This window comes from Panthera leo, chromosome A1, assembly GCF_018350215.1.
Source record: "Panthera leo isolate Ple1 chromosome A1, P.leo_Ple1_pat1.1, whole genome shotgun sequence".
Lineage (NCBI taxonomy): Eukaryota > Metazoa > Chordata > Mammalia > Carnivora > Felidae > Panthera > Panthera leo.
The window spans coordinates 143,820,104-143,843,662 of record NC_056679.1 but is presented as its reverse complement, the minus strand read 5'-3'; the positions used below and the strand labels follow the sequence as shown (position 1 = coordinate 143,843,662).

General features: G+C 42.9%; 1 protein-coding gene across 1 annotated transcript in view; it reads left to right on the top strand.

The window, feature by feature from the left end:
- Positions 1 to 23,559, top strand: part of SERINC5 (serine incorporator 5) — a 102,747-nt gene that overhangs the window by 56,567 nt on the left and 22,621 nt on the right. Inside the window, exons 3-6 of the mRNA XM_042942211.1 lie at positions 12,996 to 13,174; positions 14,092 to 14,174; positions 15,849 to 15,942; positions 21,786 to 21,997. Coding sequence (XP_042798145.1) covers positions 12,996 to 13,174; positions 14,092 to 14,174; positions 15,849 to 15,942; positions 21,786 to 21,997 — 568 coding nt within the window. The remainder of the gene's footprint in view (positions 1 to 12,995; positions 13,175 to 14,091; positions 14,175 to 15,848; positions 15,943 to 21,785; positions 21,998 to 23,559) is intronic.

Genomic DNA, 23,559 nt, shown 5'->3' with positions numbered 1-23,559 from the left:
CATAGATGTGAATGAGTGAGTGAACGATGATCTCTGTGCTATATTGTATATTGAATTGTACAATGTAATGTGTAGTATGGAAGAAAGATTTCACATGCAAGCTCTAGTTTCGCTGGTTTAAAGAACTTGGTTATAGAAGACAGTCACACACAGTTGAATTTGTGTATAACATGTCATCGCTGTATTGCAAGTCCACATATTCACAAAGAAAGCCTGTTTGGGGCTCACTTAGGCTATAAGCATGTCTTTTGTCTGATAAGTTATCCGAATAGAAAAGTTTTCCTGTTGAGATGTTTAGTCTTCTTGTTATAGAACCCCCAGCATCTCTGTGCTCACGAGTGATTCTTTATTGACCTTTTTCCTCCCAGGACAGCAGAAAGTCCTGCATCCAGACCCTGTGTTCTGTGGGAGGAGTAGGGGGGCAGTAACCACTAAAACAAAGTGCAAACCTCTGTAGTGAGTTTTAAGTTGTCTCTGGGGTGAAGTGTAGATTTTTTCCTTGATCTCAGAGGGTCCCATTCCCACCCCACTTGCCTTGATTATCGGGGCAGTGTGTAATGGGTGAAGACACTCAGGAAAGAGGATTGAGATGCTGACCCCCAGGGGGCCAGTGGAGGATTTCCTGGCTCCCAGGAGTATATATGTGGCTCTCCTGACATTTTCTTTCCTTTCTTCTACTCACCCTCTTACTCTAAGCCTAGAGTTCACAAAAACCCTCCCTGGGGAGAGTTTGGCAATATCTGTTAAAATTTAAAACATACTAAATTTATGACCCAAAGTTACCTTCTTGGTGTCTGCCCTCCTTAATGTTTTACACGTGTGTAGAAAGATATGTACAGTGGGGAAAATATCCATCATGCATTTTTTTTCAAGTTTTTTTAAAATTTGATTTTTTGGTTTTTTTTAAGTTTACATCCAAATTAGCATATAGTGCAACAATGATTTCAGGAGTAGATTCCTTAGTGCCCCTTACCCATTTAGCCCATCCCCCCTCCCACAACCCCTCCAGTAACACTCTGTTTGTTCTCCATATTTAAGAGTCTCTTCTGTTTTGTCCCCCTCCCTGTTTTTATATTATTTTTGTTTCCCTTCCCTTATCTTAAAGTCCTCATATGTGTGAAGTCATATGATATTTGTCTTTCTCTGACTTGTAAGGGTTAAATTGTAGTGTAGGGCTAATGCTTAGCTTGAAAAATAACAGCTTTTTGTTGACACTGAAGGTTAAGAGATAACAGCCTTGCTTTACTCTTGTAAACTAAGCCTCATCCTCTTGTAAATTAGGCTTCACCAATTAAGGAAACAAAAGTTCAAAGAAAAGAGCATCAGAGGCAGGGTCAAGGAGATCCACTGGTTGCAACTTAGAGGCAGAAAGTCTAAAATAAACACCTCATTAGGCAACTGTTTTTAACTCATCTGGCAATTGTTTCTAACTCATCTGGAAGCTGTTTCTTTGTTCTGTTCCCAGGTGATGATAAAACGATGTGATCGGCTATAAAAACTCTGTACCCCGGCTGTTCAGGGCTCTCTCTTATCAAGAGTGTTGGTCCCGATTGGTCGGCCTTGCCTCTCATTGTAATAAACTTTGTTGTGACTGTCACTGGTGCCTGTAGCATTCTGTTTCAGGAGTCGTGTGTATGCAACAGACTGACTAATTTCACTTAGCACAATATCCTTCAGTTCCATCTGTGTAGTTGCGAATGGCAAGATTTCATTCTTTTTGATGACTAATACTCCATTGTATAGATATACCACATCTTCTTTATCCATTCATCCATCGATGGGCATTTGGGCTCTTTCCATACTTTGGCTATAGTTGATAGTGCTATTATAAACATGGGGGTGCCTGTGCCCCTTTGAAAGAGCACACCTGTATCCTGTGGATAAATGCCTAGTAGTGCAATTGCTGGGTTGTAGGGGAGCTCTATTTTTAGTTTTTAGTTTTTTGAGGAACCTCTAGTTTTAGTTTTTTGAGGAACCTCCATACTGTTTTCCAGAGTAGCTGCACCATCTTGCATTCCCATGCATTATTTTTATAAGAGTGAAAAATCAGAAACAACCTAAATGTCTGGCAGTTGGGTAACAGAAACTAAATTAGGGTTGGTACAGACATGCAACCATCCCCAAGACATAGTGAGTGTAGAATAACACAGCAAAGTGTCCATAAGGGTATGCACGCAGCTGCAACAGTGCTTACCTCTGGGGAGCAATCAAGTTGGAGGTGGGGTGATAATGGTCAAGAGGGTTGTATTTTCTCTACCTTTATTGTAATTTACATTTTCCTTGGCAACAAGAATGTAATTGTTAAGTATTGCGTGAATAATCACAAATCAATAAAATTTAGGAATGATCCTTGGCCTTTGCCGCTTGATTTCTTGGAAGTATGGGCAAAAGACCTGCTGGGTTCGCTTCCTGACCCATACCCAGACCTGGGCTATCTCCTCAACCATCTGTAGTTCGGCTTCTGCTCCCACTGGCTCTAGAGAATATTTTGATTCAATGTCCCAAATGACTCTTCTTTGCCAGACCCAATGTTACTTCTCAGTCCCCTCACATTGGCATTATTTGACACTGCTGACCACACTCTGCTTCCTTTTTTTTTTTTTTTTTTTTAAATGTTTGTTTTCATTTTTGAGAGAGTGAGTTGGGGAGGGACAGAGGGAGAGGGGGGACAGAGGGATCTGAATGGACTCTGTGCTGACAGCAGGCAGTCTGACTCAGGGCTCAAACTCATGACCTCACAAGCCGTGAGACCATGACCTGAGCTGAAGTCAGATGCCAAAGAGACTGAGCCACCCAGACGGTCCACGTTCTGCTTCTTGAATGCCTCTCCTTCCACTTCTCTTCTTCAGTTTGTAGTTTTTCACTTTCTTTCTTGAGTTTTTTCCTTCTTCCCAGCCCCTGAATATTTGCATTCCCCAGCATTTGGGGCTGTGTCCACCCCTGTCCCCCCTCCCCTCCTTCACCACATTCCTCTCCCTGTGAGTTTACCTATGATTGCCTCTTTTACCACTTCTGCTGGTCTACCAAATCTTTATCTCTAGTCCAGCTATCTTCCTGGAGCACTGCACCTTGCTTAGTCACCGGCTCATGCTTCCCATTGATACAGACACCTCCAATGCAATCTGTTTTTTAAGTGAATTATTGCCCCACCACTGGTCTGCCATCAGATCAGCTCTCAAGCTAGAAACCAGGATTCCTGTACCTGAGTTCCTCTGCCTTAATTTGTAGGCTCACATCAAATCAGCAAATGGGACCTATCCATTCCATGGCCCCCATTCCCTGATGCTGTTGCCTTCTGAATTCAGAGCTATAAAAGCTTTCCCTGGGATTAACTCTTACTTCTGTTACTGGTGTGGTGTAGTTTGTACATTCTACCTTCGATCTTACCTAATTCTCTTCTAGAGACTGGCATTAGTTAATCCCTGTTCTCCCGTGGAAGATCCTTTCATTCCATCATAATTAGTCAGTCCTCGGGGAGTTGTTTTGTTTCTGTTGAAAGCTTTTTGTTGACAGTTTGAACAGAGTTGTTTTCTGTCTAATCATATTTGGGGCTGTGCCGATCCTGATGAAATGCTTGAGGTAGAGGAGCTGTGAGTGCTAATGCCAGCTCTGTATCATGCCTCTGTGATTCTGCAGAGTTACTGTTGGAGGCATTGAGTTCCTGATTTCAGAGGTGGCAGGGTCAGATAAAACTAGACTGTGGAATTTCGTTCCTCCTGTGGTTTTTAACAGTGACAAATGGAGACTTGCACCTTAAAAATATCTTTAAGAGAACACTCACTCAAAGAGAAGTGAGTGTTGGTTGTTGGTACTGATTTTAAATAGTCCCGCCCCTACCCCCAGGGGGCGCTTGGGTGGCTCAGTCCATTGAGCACCTGACTCTTGATTTGGGCTTACTTAGGTCATGGTCTCACGGTTCCGTTCGTGGGATTGAGCCCTGCATTGGGCTCTGCGCTGATTGTGGAGCCTGCTTGGGATTCTTTCTCTCCCTCACTCTGCCATTCTCCCCTTCTCATGCGTGTGCGCTCTTTCTAAAATAAAAAAATGAAAATAAAAACCTGTACCCCATCACAAAAATGGCCTCAGAGATAATCACTTATCAAGGAATGAGCCCAGAGGTGGTCTACATAGGAGGATGGAAGCTGACTTCGGTGTTCCCCATTTCACAGCTCCTGTCTGTTGGCGGGTGACAGATAGACATCACTGATACGGACCTGACATTATTCCACAGAGAAAAACAAATTGCCTTAGAAAGTTTGAAGATAAGTGGAATACCAGAAAGAGGAGAGGCAGACAGAAAGAGGCTCTGGTTATGAAATTCATTGTCAAGAGATATTAAACAGAACTTGCAGAGCTAGTTCTTCTGGTTTTCATGCTATTACTCATGCCAACCTGCCCAAAGCTTTCCTTGCAGCTTGTATATGGAAATTTTAAATGGAAATGCCCTGGAAATTTTATATAATGTAAGAATCTTTAGCTTTACTAATATGCCATTTTCTCATCTCTCCCAAATAACACTTTCATATTAGGAGGACACACCTCTCATCTTCCTCCTCTCTGCTTCTGTAAGAACCCTCCCAAAGTCCATACTTTTTTTCTAAGTTTGTAGCATCTGGGCCTTGGGCCAACCAGACCTGTGTATAGGCCTTTCCATAGCTCTTCTGTGGGTTCTTGATACTTACTCCTCTGAGCCTGAAGTTGTTTGGGGGGCGTAGCTGGCATCTCTCCTGTGTAGGAAAAATTGTGTGGATTTCCTTCCAGCTTCCATGTCTTTGAGCTTCATACTTGTGTTGATGTTTTGAAAATATCTTCCCTGATTTGGGAGTTCAGATATATTTTCTTTGACCAGTGGCTAGGTCTCTGAAAAACAGATAAATGAATGTTGTTTTTTGGAACTCAGTTCTTATATAAATATACCAGGGCAGGAGTCATCTTATTGGAAGTTAGCCTGTATCTTGCAACACCAATCCTTTGGTAAAGTGAGCAGAGCATCTCCTGATTTCTAAGATGCTTATTCCCCACTGTGTTTAAGTCAGAATGCAGCAACCCGTCAGTTGTTCATGTAATGTGCTGATTCCCTCCCTGGAAAGATCTTTCTCCCTCCCTCCCTCCCTCCCTCCCTCCCTCCTCCCTCCTCTCTTTCTTTCTTTCTTTCTTTCTTTCTTTCTTTCTTTCTCTTTAAAATGTTAATTTAATTATTTTGGGAGAAAGATCAAGAAAGCATGTGGGGGGGGGTGGGGGGGGTAAGGGGAGGGGCAGAGAGAGAGGGAGGGAGAATCCCAAGCAGGCTCCACACTGTAAGTGCAGAGCCCAATGTGGGACTCTATCTCATGAACTGTGAGATCATGACCTGAGCTGAAATCAAGAGTTGGATGCTTAACTGACTGAGGCATGCAGGCACCCTCCCCCTTTTTAATGTTTATTTATTTTGTGTGTGTGTGAAAGGGCGTGAACAGAGGAAGGGCAGAGAAAGAGAAAATCCCAGTCAGGCTCCGAGCTGTCAGCACAGAGCCCGACGTGGGCTCGATCCCAGGAACTGTGAGATCATGACCTGAGTCAAAATCAGGAGTTGGACACTCAACTGACTGAGCTACCCAGGCACCCCTCCTCCAAAAGGTCTTTTTATAAAGTAGATAGTACTTTAGAATTTAAGGCAGTTTATTTATTTAATTTTTTAAGTAGGTTCCGTGGCCAGTGTGGGGCTTGAACTCTTGACCCTGAGATTAAGAGGCTCATGCTCTGAGACTGAGCCAGCCAGGCACCCCAGGAAGTTTAGTTAATGGCTATTATGGATTAGGAACTGTGGCAGTCACTTTACAAGGACTGACTGATTTAATTCTCAGGACAACTTCATAAGGTAGATGGCAATTTTATTTCATTGTACAGATACGGAAATTGAAGCTCAGAGAGGGTGTGTAATTTGCTCAAGTTAGTAGGGGAGCTGGGGTTGGAAGTCCACTGAGTCCTTGTTTATTTTTTCTGATAATTTTATGGCTTTGAGTTTGGCTGCCTTGAGGGTTGAAAGGAAACCCTTTGCCCACAGGTCCCTACAGAACCAACATAGATGTAGTGTCCTTGGATGCCCAGGGCCCGACTTAAGGAGGCAACACCCTGAGCCAGCCCATTGCCTTCACCCCACAGTGTGGAGCCTGTGTATGATGTGTGTTTTCTTTTTTAAAAACTGGGATGGAGCTTGGAAGAGCAAATATTGAACCAGAGCAAATTCCCCCTTCGTGAATCATGCCAGCTTGTTCAACGTAGAGGTTCTTTGCCTAAAAATATTCACCACTTACTGAGGACTAACTGACTAAGTCACCCACAGAGCATAAAGCAGGTCTTAGTACTTGGAGCAGTGGGTAGTTTGGCTACTTTCATTTTGGATGAAACACATACTCACCTTTTGATGAGCTTGAGAGCCTCTGGGAGTAAATAAGGGAGGGGGGTGGTTAGAGTGGAAGTTTAGGCCTCCTGACATTAGTGTTCTCCTTGAAATGGGTTTGGGGAGGAGAGGAGAGAAGTGGATTTGTGGGGAGTTAGGCAGAGAAGCGCCTGAAGTTAAAAGATGGGCTGGTGTAGATGAAAGGGGTACTGACATGCTTGTGTCATAGTTGAGGGGGGAATGTCAGAAATTAGTTTTGCTGACTGAGTGGAAGAGAGAAGGGAAGGAGGGAGAGGTGGATGAGTATTGTAGAGCAATAAGTTCTGTATAAGTAAAACAGCCTAATGGGGTGTCTGGGTGGCTCAGTTGGTTAAGCATTGGACTCTTGTTCTCAGCTCAGGTCATGATCTCACAGTTTGTGAGATCGAGTACTGCGTTGGACTCTGGGCTGACAGTGCAGAGCCTGCTTGGGATTCTCTGTCTCTGTCTCTGCCCCTTTCCCACTTGTGTGCGTGCTCAGTCTCTCTCGCTCTCTCAAAATAAATAAATTAAAAACATTCTTTAAATTAAGCTTTTATCTTAATTCCGGTTAGTTAAGGGGCAGTGTTAATATATTAGTTTCAGGTGTATAATATAATGAATCAATTCCATACATCACCCGGTGCTCATTTTAAGACAAGTGCACTCCTTAATCCCTGTCACCTATCCCCCCACCCCTCTCCCCTCTGGTAACCATCAATTTGCTCCCTATAATTAAGAGTCTGTTTCTTGGTTTGTCTCTCTCCTTTTCCCCCCTTTGCTCATTGTTTTGTTTCTGAAATTCCACATAGGAGTAAAATGATATGGTATTTGTCTTTCTCTGACTTATTTTGCTTAGCATTGTACTGTATAGCTCTATCCATGTCATTGCAAATAGCAGGATTTCATTCTTTTTAACGGATGAATAATATTCTACTGTATGTGTGTATGAACACCACATCTTCTTTTTCCATTCATCTTTCTTTTTTAAAAAAAAATTTTTTTTTTAACGTTTATTTATTTTTGAGACAGAGAGAGACAGAGCATGAGCAGGGGAGGGTCAGAGAGAGAGGGAGACACAGAATCTGAAACGGGCTCCAGGCTCTGAGCTGTCAGCACAGAGCCCGACGCGGGGCTCGAACTCACAGACCGTGAGATCATGACCTGAGCCGAAGTCGGCCGCTTAAACGACTGAGCCACCCAGACACCCCTTTCCATTCATCTTTCGATGGACACTTGGGCTGCTTCCATAATTTGGCTGTTGTAAATAATGCTGCTATAAACATAGGGGTACATGTATCCCTTTGAATTGGTGTTCTTCTGTTCTTTAGGTAAATACCCAGTAGTGCATTTGCTGGACCATAGGGTAGTTTTATTTTTAACTTTTTGAGGAACCTCCGCACTGTTTTGCAAAGCGGTGCACCAGTTTGCATTCCCACCAACAGTGCGTGAGGTTCCCCTTTGTCCACATCCTCACCAACCCCTTTTGTGTCTTGTGTTGTTGATTGTAGCCATTCTGACAGGTGTGAGGTGATATCTTATTGTAGTTTTGATTTGTATTTCCCTGATGGTAAGTCATGATGAGCATCTTTTTTTGTGTCTGTTGGCCATCTGGATGTCAACTTTGGACAAATGTCTGTTCATGTCTTCTGACCATTTTTTAATTGGATCATTTGGTTTTTGGATGTTGACTATTTGAAGATTTTTAACCCTGTGAGTTTGCTCACTTATGGTAAAACACAAGCTAAAAATTGAGACTCCTTCGGAAAGCACTTGCTGACTTCTCTTATTACCTGCATGGTAGTGCTCCCTGTGTCCTTGGGCCTAGTCCGAATCGCTGTCCTAAAGCAATTTCCAGACTAGACATTTTCACTGGGATGCCCCAGGGTGCCTCCAACCCTGTATGTTAAAACAAACGCCTGATCTGTTCTAGTTCCCCTGTTTGTCCTATGCCAACCCCATTCCCCCACCACCCCAAACAGTACCCACCGCCCCCTCCTTCACTGCATTCTTGTCATTCATATAGTCCTACCAGTTAGGACTTTTACCTACAGAATTTCTAGTCTCCCTACCAGTGGCTTACCTTCTTCATCTGTTACCTGGACTTTTGAACCAGGGCCCTTCCACCTTACCCACCTACTGAAACCAGTCATCTTTTCATCTTTCTAGCATGGAGTATACCTGGCCCCTTCCAGAGAGAGCCTGACTTCTTTTGAGCTTTATTTTATGACAAGGAATGCTTTTTTTTTTTTTTTTTTTAGCATAAGTATGTCCCAAATATTGTATGGAGCATTGTTAGAAGGTAGAAGAGGAAGAGTAAATTATTTCTCCCAAACTGAGAAGGCAACTTTGAGACTGGAAAACGAAGCAGGCAACTCGATACAATTTATACAGAGTTTTATTTAGGGTAACTTACTGAGTGTGGGGGTGAGGGGTTGTGGGGGGTGGATCTGGCAGAGAAGGATCGGCAGCAAGTGCAGTTATTCTCTGCAAATTCTGGACCTTAGTTTGGATTTTACAGAGGGAGGGGACATGCGTGAGAGCACTGTAATGAGGTCAGAGGGTTCACATGTACCTAATTGACAGCTAACCTTTAATTAGATCTTTTGGCACCACCTGTGCCTCAGGAAGAGGGAAGACCATGTTCTATCTAACTGATTCACAGGGCCCAAACAAGCCTCCCCCAGCCTCCATCTGGGCTTGGCAGGCATTTCTAAGTATATTAATCTCCAGGGCGCCCTGAACACCCAGCCCCAAGAGAGGTCATCAAGTGAACACAAACTAGCAGCAGGGCCAAAGATGGAGTCCATACTGTCAGCACTCCTGCAGATGTACTTACACTAAAAAATCTGTCATTGTTTGTGCAAAATTTAACTATACATTTTGTATTTTATCTGGTAATCCTACACATGCTACTTTGTTTTATAGCCTGTTAAAAAATATAGTAGTGTCTCTATTCTTTTACATCTTGAACTGATCTAAAAAAAAGAAAATTGCGGTTGTAGAAACTTTCTGACTACAAAATATTTGACATTTCTTTATGAAATCTTGTGTATCTATCTGTTCAGAGACAAGGACCTATACTAATTGGTTCTCAGTAACAATGCATTTTTGCCTGAGGCATTTACTTGAAAAAACATGCTGTTTTGGAGAAACATGTTTCAGATTCAGGTATTATAATGACTGCAGACATTTTCTTTTAAAAAAAAATTTTTTTTAACGTTTATTTATTTTTGAGACAGAGAGAGACAGAGCATGAACAGGAGAGGGTCAGAGAGAGGGAGACACAGAATCTGAAACAGGCTCTAGGCTCCGAGCCATCAGCCCAGAGCCCGAGGCGGGGCTCGAACTCACGGACCGCGAGATTGTGACCTGAGCTGAAGTCGGACGCTCAACCGACTGAGCCACCCAGGCGCCCCACTGCAGACATTTTCTGAGTGGAGGGAATCTTCGTTCAGGAAAATGAACTCCAATTAAATTTAGTTTTCCTTTTGCTGATGGAAATCTGAGTAGCCTTTAAGATAATTTCTGGAGAGGGGCATCTGGGTGGCTCAGTTGGTTGAGCGTCCAGCTCTTGGTTTCGGCTCAGGTCATGATCTTGCAGTTTGTGAGTTCAAGCCCCGCGTTTGGAATTCTTGCTTTCTCTCGCTTTGCTACTTCTCTCTCTCTCTCTCTCTCTCTCTCTCAAAATAAATAAGCTTAAAAAAATCTTTTCTGAAGAAAAAACTAACTTGTCATGCTTCAATTTTACTTCCAGCTTTGTGTCATTTTTTTCCCCTCTGCGATATTTTTTTGTCTTGTGAATAACAGTTACAATGTGATTTTCAGCTTATTGTTTTGTTCTGAAGAATGTTCCACTTTGATGTTAATAAGAAGCAAGGTTTCTTTTCTTCTTTTTTTTAATAACCATTGACTAAATCTTTATTTTCCAACATTAGTTAGAAATATACTGCTTGTTTTTATTATGGAAAATTAAAAAAATTTTTATTTTATTTTATTTATTTTTGAGAGACAGAGAGACAGAGCACAAGTGGGGAGGGGCAGAGAGAGAAGGAGATAGAATCCGAAGCAGGCTCTAGGCTCTGAGCTGTCAGCACAAAGCCTGATGTGGGGCTCAAACTCACAAATCATGAGATCATGACCTGAGCTGAAGTTGGACGCTCAACCAACTGAGCCACCCAGGCAGGCGCCCACCCCTATTATGGAAGATTTTAATCATTCTGGTAATGCATATAGGTTTTATATTGAAACCTTATAGTTGGACTAGAAGAAACCATTGCCAACATTTATCAGAAGATTAAGACTCAAATAACAGTGTCAACAGATCAAGAAGAAAAAAAGCTCAATTAATAGCCAATTCACAGAGAAAAATGCAGATAGCCATAAATTTAACAAAAGATATGAATACTACTCATAATGAGGACATTGAAACAAGATAGTGTTTTTTATTTTGGGGGAGGAAAATTTTTCCTCACCCTTCAAGAATTTCCTGGCTGGTCTAAAAATTAAATTGATACAAGACAGATTAATAGGGGAAATCAAACTTAATTTCATACTTTCACAGAATCCACATAATCTCATAAACATGAGATTCCAAAGATAGACAAAATGAGGTATATATGTCATCCTGAACTAAGGAGAAGGGGGAAGGGGCTTGAGACTTCGAGACTCCGATGGGAAGGAAGACAATTTACTGGAAGATAAAGGGTAAATGTTTGGTAAACAAATTTGGTGGGCCATATGGAAGCAAGGGACAGAGGAATTTTCATAAACAGACCTTGCTGAATTCCTCCTTGTCTACTACCTAGTTCATAGTATGCTGTAGTTTGTTCGCTTGCCTGCCTTCCTTCCTCTCCTCTCCTCTCCTCTCCTCTCCTCTCCTCTCCTCTCCTCTCCTCTCCTCTCCTCTCCTCTCCTCCCCTCCCCTCCCCTCCCCTCCCCTCCCCTCCCCTCCCCTCCCCTCCCCTCCCCTCCCCTCCCCTCCCCTCCCCTCCCCTCCCCTCCCCTCCCCTCTCCTTTCCTTTCCAAGAGAGAAGCAGGGCGCACCTGAAGCAGGGCTCAAACTCAACGAATGGTGGGTGAGATCATGACCTGAAGTCAGATGCTTAACTGACAGCCACCCAGGTGCACTATGCTGTACTGGTCTATGGTGGTAGCTCCCTTCCTGGAACAAGTCCTCTATTAAATTCTCCCCTGCCCCCATCTAATTTTTTTTTAGGCAATTAGCAAGGAAGGCCAAAGTTTTTTAAGTCTTCTGGAACTTGATTGTTTTCAGATCAATGTAGTTCTTGCACCAAAGTGGCATATCTTGGGGCCATTTGTTACGAACCTTTACTTTATCTTTAAATTGCAGGTTCAGGTTGGAAATGTGAGCAGTCTCAGATATTACTGATGAGACATGAATTGCTACAGTCTTTGAAGTGTGGTTTGACTCTAACTCTTGAAACTAAAACTTGATTCCATTTCTAGGTCAGGAGTCTTTCCTGTATAAATAATGGCATGTGTGCAATGAGGAGGCATAGCAATGTTTATTGAGTCAGCATTTGTAATAGCAAGAAAACATATAACAGGAAACAAAAAATTGTCTCTAACAAGTTCAGTGTGTGAAGCTTACCAATTTTGATCTAGAATTCTTACTATAAAATATTAAATAGTGGTTAAGAAGTGGGTTGGGATTTTATGTATAATTAATAGGGAAAGATCTCCACGGCTTACTGTTAGTTGGAAAGAAACATATCACAGAACAATACGTATAATCTTTTATTTAATAAAGCTGTTTTTTGTATATACTATATACATGGTACCACACGTGTGTGTGTGTGTGTGTGTGTGTGTGTATTGTGACCAAGTATGGGGATGAGGACACACACACCTGAACTAATAAAAAATACCCACCAAATTGTTAACTCTCTTGAGGAGAGGAGTGACATTTTGGGTCAGGAGTGAAGGAAGTTTCTCACTTTTATTCTGTATGTTTATGCTTTTCAAGAAAAATGACAAGTATAATTTTTAAAAATTCCCATGCTAGATTTCAAAATTCATTAGGATAAGTAAAGGTGAAGTGGTATGCTATGAGCACTGTGTCTTTAAAAATGATTCAGAGAGGGGCGCCTGGGTGGCTCAGTCGGTTCAGCATCCAACTTCAGCTCAGGCCATGATCTCACAGTCCGTGGGTTCGAGCCCTGAGTCGGGCTCTGTTCTGACAGCTCAGAGCCTGGAGCCTGCTTCGGATTCTGTGTCTCCCTCTCTGTCTGCCCCTGCCCTGCCCATGCTGTCTCTGTCTCAAAAATAAGTAAAAACATTAAAAAATTAAAAAAAAATGATTCAGAGAAAATTGTTTGTTTCTCTATGCCCAAAGTACATTTCCACATTGGACTTTGATTTGCAGGCTCAGGGAACACTTCATGACAGCCCCTCTTTACCCAACTTTATTATTATTATTTTTTAGAAGTTTGTTTATAAAGTAATCTCTGCATTCAACATGGGGCTCAAACCCATAGTCCCAAGATCAAGAGTCAAATCTCTTCCGCCTGAGACAGCCAGGCACCCTTCTCTTTACCCAGTTTTAACAGATGACTTTTTTCTGTTTTTTCCTCAGATTCCTTTTTACGAAGATATTTGTAAAGGCATTAAAGCTGGTGACACCTGTGAGAAACTAGTAGGGTATTCTGCCGTGTATAGAGTCTGTTTTGGAATGGCCTGTTTCTTCTTCATCTTCTGCCTTCTGACCTTGAAAATTAACAGCAGCAAAGGTTGTAGAGCGCATATTCACAACGGGTGAGTCTTCAGTCTTGGGGGTTGGTTTCTCTCTTTTTATTTTGAATAGTAATTTATTTTGAGAGAGAGGGAGTGTGAGCAGGGGAGGGGTAGAGAGAGAAGGAGTAAATCCCAAGCAGGCTTGGCACTGTCAGTGTGCGGGGCTCGAACTCACAAAGCATCAATCCGATCGCGACCTGAGCCAAAATGAAGAATCAGACGCTTAACCGACCGAGCCACCCAGGCGCCCCTAGTTTCCCCTTTCCTGATATTCAGAATAGTGTTCCTTGACCTCTTCTAATCCGACCATCTGACTGCTCTTCCTGTAGTTGAAATTGTTGACACTCATTTTCGGGAAGGGGGGATTTGTCACCCCTCAGTGGCCCAAGAATTAGAATCCTATTGGTCACGCCAGTACCACAGTGAGAAATGCAGCAGAGGTAGGCGTTTTTATTTCTAGTACTAAGACCTACCCCTAGGTCATTTCCAGCCCCCTGCAACAAAGTGATGTTTTGCACAATCAGTGACCATGCTGAATTGGTCTTAATTATGGGACAAGGCAGTCTCCAGTCACTTAATTACTTCCTCTCGATTTGGAAGGAACAGTACCAATGGTAGAAACATGGACTGACATGCTTACCTTCTCTCTCTCTCTCTCTCTCTCTCTTTTTTGAGAGAGACAGAGCATGACTGGGGGAGGGGCAGAGAGCGAGGGACACAGAATCCAAAGCAGGCTCCAGGCCTGAGCTGTCAGCACAGAGCCCGATGCGGGGCTCGAACCCATGAACCGTGAGATCATGACCTGAGCCGAAGTCGGACGCCTAATCGACTGACCCACCCAGGCGCCCCCTGACATGCTTACCTTATAAAAGGTCTTTTGTGCTTCCATGAATATCATTTAAATACTTTTCCTCTTTTTTTCTTTTTTTTCTTTCCAGCTTTTGGTTCTTTAAACTTCTGCTGTTGGGGGCCATGTGCTCAGGAGCTTTCTTCATTCCAGATCAGGAGACCTTTCTGAATGGTACAAATGGGGTATTTGGGGTACCTATTTATTTTGTTCTTACCCATTTTGTAAAATTGTTCAAAAGTGTAGTCCAGGGTGCCTTTGATATTTCGAATTAGTGATTTTCTTGTGGTTTAATAAAAAAAAAATTCCTGCCTTACCTGCCCACACTGTATCCACCTTCCCCACTCCCTATCCCTTCCTGTTCACTCCTCTTTCTCCATCTAGATCTTTCCCCTGTTCCCTCCCTTTCTGGCCAGGTATTGCTCTACAGCCTGGAGAATTCAGTTGCTAATTTTAAGGTGATTGGCCTGAAGGGAAAATGGGGCCCTGCAAGTCTCTCTGAAAAACAGTTTAGCATGTTAGTATGAAACCATCACTGAAGGCGTTCTGGGACGCCTTGTTCTTTCTGAGCACTGCCCGGAAATCCGCCTACGCGGAACACGAGGCTACTGAGTTTTAAATGAGCTGCAGCTATAATGAGATAAGAAAGGCATCATCCAGCCTTATTTCTAAACTTACCTAGGTGAAACTGTATATAATATTGGATTACATTTCTTATTCCTAGAATTTCCCGAACTTAATTTAATTTGGAACCGTTAATCATAGGTGAAACAGGGGTCCTTCTACATGAAAACTAGGGAGATTCAAAACATTGTTTAACCCAAACGAATTCATTTTCCTAATTAAGGTAGTAAAAACATTTGCACTATGTCAGTCCCTAAGGAAAAGACTACGGCCCCTCAAATGGTCACTAGGGTCTGGCTAGTTTTTAGGGGCATAACTAGCTGCATGCACTCCTGAAGGAGGTCCTCTCCGAGTCTTATTTTTTCCTAAAATGCTGTTAACTAGTTTTCTGTTCCCCACAGATGTACTTTTATGTGTTAGGAAGATAGATTTAGAATGGGACGGGGCTAACAGTTCTTTTTATAGCCAACTGCAGTTCAGCCATTTTCATAGACAACCTGTAACCTAGAGACACGGAAGGTTAGAGCATCCTTGTAGCAGAGCAAAGAGTGGATCTGAGTCCGTGGCCCCCAGTCTGACCCTCATTTCCCTACTAATTTCTGGTGGCTCACTGCCTTTTTTCTTCTTAAGATATGTTTTTACTTACAAATCGTGGGTCGTTGTTGATTTTGTGAATAGCTGCGTCTTTTAGGGTAGCTGTCAGTTACAGTGTGTAGGTTCAGCTTAGATGCTCAAGAGCCACACACACTGCTTTGTGTTCACATCCCCGCTACGTCCTTTATTGGCCATGGAACATTTTTTTTTTTTTTAACGTTTTATTTCTCTTTTGAGAGACAGAAAGAGACAGAGTATAAGCTAGGGAGGGGCAGAGAGAGAGAGGGAGACACAGAATCCGAAGCAGCCTCCACGCTCTGAGCTGTCAGCACAGAGCCCCATGCGGGGCTCAAACCCACAAACTGTGAGATCATGACCTGAGCCGAAGTCGGACACTTAACTGACTGAGCCCCATGGTTGTGGGACTTTGTCGATTTGCATAGACTCTCAATTTTTCTCATCTGTAAAGTGCGTGTAACAATAGCACCCATCTTATACGGTTGCGTGGAAATTAAATGTGTTGCAGGTACAGTAAGAGTGTAGTAAAGATAAACTGTAGTCATTATTCTCCTTTAAGCTCAGCACTTGGAGTGGTCACCTCATCTCCTTTTGGATGGTCTTCTTTTGCAGCCTGGCGCTATGTGGGAGCCGTCGGGGGCTTCATCTTTATAGGCATCCAGCTCATCCTGCTCGTGGAGTTTGCACATAAATGGAACAAGAACTGGTATGTGCAATTTGGGAAGGTTTCCAAGTGAACTCAGTCGTTGCTCGGGGAAACTGCCTGCAATACGGTGTTGATAGAGGGTCTACCCCGAGCTGTGTTGGCAGGGGTGGGCAGCCTGCTCGTGCCAGAAACAGGTTGGCGCACTTTCCCTTCATTCCTCTCCTCTACCGGTCTTCCTCTCCTTTCTTCCTTTCCTTCTTCCATGTTATTTCTTTTTCACTTTTTGGCTTTTCCCTGTGTTCTCTCATTTGGGCTCTGAGTCAGCTGCTGTTGTGACTTAGCCACACTCAACATCCATTGCTGGCACCTCTTGGCCCTGGCTCCCCGGTTGTGACGCTAGGTGCCTGAAAACTTGGGCAGGTTTTATCTTATGCCTCCATCCTCAGGAGATTTAGAAAAAAGTACTTTGGGGGCACCTGGGCGGGTCAGTCAGTCTGACTCTTGGTTTCAGCTCAGGTCATGATCTTTCATGAGTTTGAGCCCCATCAGGCTCTGCACCAACAGTGTGGAGCCTGCTTGGGATTGTCTCCCTCTTTCCCTCCCTCTCCCCCACTCGTGCTGTCTCTGTCTCTCTCAAAGTAAATAAATATACTTAAAAAAATTTTTTTTTGGTTCTTTCTCAATCTGCCTAAGATTTTATATAAAGACCCTTCGTTAGGAAAGTCTGTTGTGCTACCTTAGAAAGCCATCCTGAATTTAAAAATGTAGATTCTTTCTAAGCGCCTTGACATGGAATTCACATCCTAGGATAAGTAGGAAATGCCAAATTATTAATAACTAGTTTTATTTCTCGCTGAGCCACACAATTCAGGAAATGGCAACTAGGTAAGTGTCAGTCCCTTGAGTGCTAAAGGCCAGGCTGACTCCCTTTGTGCCCCCAGGCAGGGCACTTTGCTGCTCTTGTTTGCTTAGCTTCCTTATAAAATAACAAATGAGAATAACTATCTGTTGTGCCTAGGAAGACTTCTTGTTGTTTTGTCATTTTTATTCGTATCATGTTATTTTAAACTGTTTTGGAAAAAAGAAATCAGTAAATAATGTATGAAAATGAAATTTATTTTTTCTCTTGGACAAAACAAAATATATGGTCCAGATTCCCTCAAAATAACTTTTCACTCTGATTGTATTCCTCAGCTTGGTGGTAGTTAGTGTTTCATTGGGTTTGGTTTTGTTTCTTTAGAGATCAAATCAAGAGATGCCTGAGTGAAAGGCTAGTGTTATCATTTTATAATTTAGTGAATACTAAATACCCAAATACTTAATAGTTTCTAAAATATTTACAGCACATAGAGGAGTCACATAAGTGATACTACAGAAATTTATTTTGTCTAATATAAAATCATTCTAAATGTTTCCTAAAATTCTTACCCATATAGGTCAAAATAGGGAACTTCATGGTGGAATAATACCATTTTTGATACTGGGTGCCTGATTTACCCAGTAAGCAGTATGTTCCCTTGACAATATTTGAGCTTCTTTACTCTGACTTGAATGTTTTGCTCAGTTCTGAAGCCATTTTCTGGGACTAATTATTCATGCTAAGTTTTAACAGGCATTTGGAAGAGTTTGGCTGCTGTAAAAACCTTCCCGAAACCACTCAGTAAGAACAACTTAAGCGCTTTGCAACCGATGATGTTGCTGTTGTCTACACATTGAGGCCAGTATCCCAACAAAATCCCTTAATGTCAGCATATTCATAGTTGATTTGTCTGCCTAAAATTAGGATTAAGCTAGGCAGCTCACTAATAATGTATTTTCAGATAAATTAATCTAATTTACTAGGTTTGTTTTTTAACAGAGACTATTGCTTACAAGGATAGTGTAGAAAATATAATACATCACTTTTCATGGAACAACCAAACTGCTTTTTCTTCCCTTTTCCTCTCTGTTTTCTCTCTCTCTCTCTCTTTTTTTTTAAGTTTACTTATTTATTTTAGAGAGACAGTGGGAGAGTGAGAGGAGAGAGACAATCCCAAGTAGGCTCCCTCCCGACTGTCAGTGCAGAGCCCCATGTGGGGCTTGATCTCACAAACCAGGAGATCATGACCTGAGCTGAAATTGAGAGTTGGCCGCTTAACCGACTGAACCACCCAAGTGCCCCTGTTTCCTCTTTTCAAGAAATATCTTGAGAAGAAGATCCCAAAGGCAGTAGGATGGAGGCCACGGGTCCGGAAACCAGGAGACTGCAGGTGTCTGTCCCTCTGCTCCTCTAGATCGCTGTTTCCCTTTGGGCATATTACTTGGCCTCTCTGACCGCTGTTTTCACACCTGTAAAATAATATGGTCACGTTAGAGGTTTAATTTTCTTTTTCCTTTCGACCTCAGATATTGTGATTTGAAATAACGCTTCTATATCAAAATTGAAATAGCAAAAAGTAGAAGGTACATTTAGGTGTTTCTAACAAAGACCCATTTTCTAAATGTGCTAGATTTGTCATTTCTGTTGTGGTTAGGTGTTATTTACTCCAGAACCCGAGCCCAGCCTGGTGCCAGCGTACTGCTGGGTTGGTGCACTCTGCCCCGTTGTCTGGTCCTTTTCTAATCTCCTTTGAAGCACTTCTTCTCATTTAGCATTTATTCACAGTTTTGGAGAGTATTAACTGTGTCCCAGACAATGTGGTAGGCACCGAGAGTATAAAGATAAGTAAGTCATGGCACTTGGGTTATCTGCAAAACAAAAGGTCATCAAGGAGGATGTCATGAATCTGGAGCAGCAGGAATAGCAGCCATTCTCCTAAAACACTGATGCACAAAGTTATTATTTTTTTAATGCTTGTTATTCCTAAGAGAGAGACAGAGAAAGAGACAGAGTACAAGTCAGGGGTGGGGGGCAGAGAGGGAGGGAGACACAGAATATGAAGCAGGCTCCAGGCTCTGAGCTGTCAGCACAGAGTCAGACACAGGGCTCAAACTCACAAACCTTGAGATCATGACCTGAGCTGAAGTCGGACGCTCAACCAACTGAACCACCCAGGCACCCCCACAAAGTTATTTTTTAACAGTTGACATTTCTTACGCTAATATTCAGTAGGCACCTGTTTGCCAGGCACTCGATAGCAGGAGAAGAGCAGTGAACACAGTGATGTCCTGCTCTATGAAGCTTACCTTCTCCTGTAGGGGAGGGCAGGAGGCATGGACAGCCAATTTATGATCAAGTAAATAAGTAACAGGTTCAATGGGAAAAGACTGGAGAAAAAGAAAGCGGGGTGTGGGGGTTGAGGAGAGCAGGGCAGGGAAAGGCTTCATGATCAGGTGTGAGGGAGACCACTGCAAACAGAAGGAAGTGTGGAGGCTGAGGCGGGACTGTGCCGGGCCCATGCCCGGCTTGTTTGGGGGCAAATGGGGGCCCACTGTGCTGCACCCCTGTGGTAAGGGATGGGCACCAGAGGTGAGGTAGGAGATGCCATTTGGCCAGATGCTGTCGGGCTTCTGGGGCATTTGTGTGAGGTAGGAAGGGCATTAGTGGGGTTTGAAACCAGAGGAATGTGATTCAAAGTCTATTTTAATTCCAGGAAAGGTTAGGGGGTGTCAGAGGTGCAAGTAAGGAGGCCCGTGGAAGATAATCCAGGTGAGAGATGGCTGTAGCTCAGACGATGGTAGCAGCAGTCAGATTCTAGTCTATTCCAAAATTGGAACTCATGGACTTTGCTGATGGTGATGAGGAGGTGGGGTTGGGTGGGGGGAGGGAAAAAAGACTGTAGTCACGAGTTCTTTTCTTTTTTAAAAAAAGTTTCCCTTCCCAAAAGGAAGGAATGGAACTGCCATCTTCTGAGTTTGGGAAGATGAAGAAAAGCAGGATTAGGGGGTAGAGATGTGCATTTGGGAAGTTGGTTTGGACCAGCCCCCTTCCCCCACCCCCTGCGCTGAACAGTTGGATAATATGAGTCTAAAGATGAAGGGAGAGGTTAGGGTTGGGAATTTAACTTTGGGAATGTAGACCTATATTGACTATAAGAAAGTCTTCATATGCTAGCGACAGCCCAAAAGACCAGTAAAGGAACAGTTGCACCCCACCCACACACTGGTCAGCAGTGTTTGCCTTTCTCTATACATTGCATTCTGTTCCTGTCATCGATTACCATTTGGCTTCTAGATCCACTCCCCCCCACCCCTTCTCAAGTCTTACTCTATTATTTCCTTCGTGTGCCTTTTATGTTAGACTAATTCTGTGGTCCCTGGCGTGGTTTCAGGAATATGATGGTCATTATGATTTTGGTCTTCCCTCCCTATTTGTCTCTGGCTGCAGTAACTTTTTCATCATTAAAACATTTTAGCTGAGTTGCCTGAATACTTTCCAGTTCTGTGAAAACATTAAGCAAGTTGCTTTCTCTGTGAAGGTTTGTGAGAACGTGGTTACAGTGCGGCAGTTTAATCATAAGGCAGATGACAGTGATTCACCCGTGCTCCCTATGGTTCTACCGTCTTGATTGAGCGGTTTTGAACTCTTGTTTTGTTATTGTCCTCAATGATTTCTATAGATTGTTAAACCACCGCTTAATTCTCTTATCCCTTTATTAATATTTACATAAACTAGAGAGAAAATTAATCTCTTCTTTAAGGGTTTTTATTGTAAATCCCATTACAGTTTTTTACTCCTTTCCTAGCTGATTTTATTCTTTTCAGACTCTCCCTTGGAGCATCTGGGTGGCTCAGTCAGTTGAGCGTCCGACTTCAGCTCAGGTCATGCTCTCATGATCTCATGAATATGAGCCCCTCGTCAGGCTCTATGCTGACAGTGCAGAACCTGCCTGGGATTCTCCCTCTCCCACTCTCTGCCCCTCCCAAAATAAATAAACACCCCTCTCAAAATAAATAAACTTAAAAAAAAAAACAACACAACTCTCTTTTAATCCTATGTGGCATCGCTTTGGAGAAGCAGTACCACTACAGACCCTTTGCAGCAGAGGGATGAAAGGGCCGAGGTCATCCAGTCTTTGAGTCAAGTTTGTCTCTCCCTAAAGAGAAGATGGACATTAGCAGAAGCTGCTACAGCAGCCCCTCCAGGCTCTGTGTTGAGAGGGAAATCACAAAGAGAACTTAACTAAGAGCTACTTTTTTTTTTTTTTTTAACGTTTATTTATTTTTGAGACAGAGACAGAGCATGAACGGGGGAGGGTCAGAGAGAGAGGGAGACACAGAATCTGAAACAGGCTCCAGGCTCTGAGCCATCAGCACGAAGCCCGGCACGGGGCTGGAACTTACAGACCGTGAGTTCATGACCTGAGCCGAAGTCAGATGCTCAACCGACCGAGCCACCCAGGCGCCCCAAGAGCTACTTTTTAATACTGCCGAAACCTATCCCAGGGCGATTCCTTTTCAGAATGGGGAGGTTACGGAGCGCCTGGGTGGCTCAGTTGGTTAAGTTTCCAACTTCAGCTCAGGCTGTGATCTCATGGTTTGTGTGTTTAAGCCCTGCATTAGGCTCCACACTTGGAATTCTCTCCCTCTCTCAGCCCCTTCCCCGCTTGCACCCATGTGTATGTGTGTGTGTGCACTCTCTCCCTCCTCTCTCTCTCACAGTAAATTAAAAAAAAAAAAAGAATGGGGAGGTTAGAGTCAAGTCTGTGCAAGTACATTTTAGTTGATGAATACATATTTAAAAACGGAATGTTGTAGTGTTTAGGAAATTCTAAGCCTGAACCAAAATTGTTTTGAGATGTTTACCTGTACCTTCTAGCTTTGATTGAGCCTAACTGTTGATAAAATGATAGTCTTCCGGACAACTGGGGTGATAGCAGCCTGGGGGCTGATAGCATTAGTTACCGCCTGAGAGACGGTCAGAGAACAGGGGCCTCATCACCTTGTCTTCTCTCCTCTCCCTCTTACCACTTCTGGAGAAACAGGACTGCCGGCACAGCTACCAACAAGCTGTGGTATGCCGCTCTGGCCCTGGTGACACTCATCATGTACTCCATCGCCACCGGAGGCTTGATTTTGATGGCAGTGTTTTATACCCAGAAGGACGGCTGCCTGGAAAACAAAATTCTCCTGGGGCTGAACGGAGGCCTGTGTCTGCTTATTTCAGTGGTAGCCATCTCGCCTTGTGTCCAAAATCGTAAGCACAAGTTTTTTCCATCCCTCCTGATTTATATATTTTTTGTGTGTCTTTGACCAAACCCAGTGTTTTTGTTTGTTTTGTTTTGTTTTGTTTTTAAATTCTGGCCACTCCATAATTTATCATGGATGGGTCAGCAGTAGGAAGGGTGGGATTGAAGTCTTCACTTGGGCTGAATGGGATAGTTGGCATGCTTCTTATCAAGAAAGATCTCAATGTAGTAAAGGCAATAAATAAGATAGCTATTACCATTATTATTTTTTTTAATGTTTATTTATTTTTGAGAGAGACAGAGACAGAGCGTGAGCAGGGGAGGGGCAGAGAGAGAGGGAGGCACAGGATCCGAAGCAGGCTCCAGGCTCTGAGCTGTCAGCATAGAGCCCGATGTGGGGCTTGAACCCACAAACCGTGAGATCATGACCTGAGTTGAAGTCAGACGCCCAACCAACTGAGCCACCCAGGCGCCCCAGCTATTAACCATTATTAATGAATGTACCACAAGGAGCGTTTAAATGGAAGATGCCCTGATTGTATATTAAGTTCTTCCCTATAATCTCTGTGTAAAACATGAATGAGAAGGCTGAGGAAGGAGTGCTTTCTGGGCTCATCTTTCACTCAAGGCCTATGGACCAAAAATCAGGGACCATGTGGTCTAGGAGTCAAGAAGCAGGAAATTTGATCTGGCTGAGCCAGCAGCTGGCCCACGAGCTAACCTTCCTCAGATCCAAGTCCTTTCTCAGTAAAGCCAACAGAAATCTGTAAACCTGACTTGACCTAAGGTTGTTTCAAAGGCAAATGGAAGAGGGGTGCCTGTCTGGGTCAGTCAGTTGAGCATGTAACTCTTAATCTCCTGTTGATGAGTTCAAGCCCCATGTTGAGCATAGAGCTTACTTAAAAACGAACAAACAAACAATCCACAAAGGCAAAGGGAAGAAATAATGGGATTTTGGAAGTGCTTTAGAAAGTACAGACTCGAGTTGTCTTTTATAAACAACTTCTGATGTCTTAAGCCAGACTGCCATCTTTGGTTATAGAAAGAAGTGTCCATGGTCTAATTTCCTTGTAGAAAACCAAATGACATTCAGGTTTCTAGATAGGAAAAGGGCAATGTGGCCAATAATTTATAGCTCTTCAAGTCATTTCTAAAATGGTGATTTAATAAGTTAACTAGTATTGGTGTACCTGGATGGTTTAGTCCCTACTGGGAGAATGATCTCCAGGTCGTGAGTTCAAATCCCACATTGGGTATAGAGATAACTTAAATAAATAAACTTTAAGGAAAAAAAAAATGAACTAGCATTGGATAATTTAAAGGTTTTCTGGCAGTGAAAATTTCAAGTACATTATTGAAATTGAGAGTACTAATCTCCCAGTCCCTTTAACTGATCAGTTAAGAATTCCCTAAAACATATTAGTGTTCAGATTAAAATACTGTTTGGGTTAAATCCTACCTTTTAAAATAGTTATAATATTTTGAAATATTTGGTTTAATGTCATTAGTTGCTAAGGTGAGTCTTACTCTCGTGCCAAAGAGCAACATTATAAAAGAGTCTATAACTCTT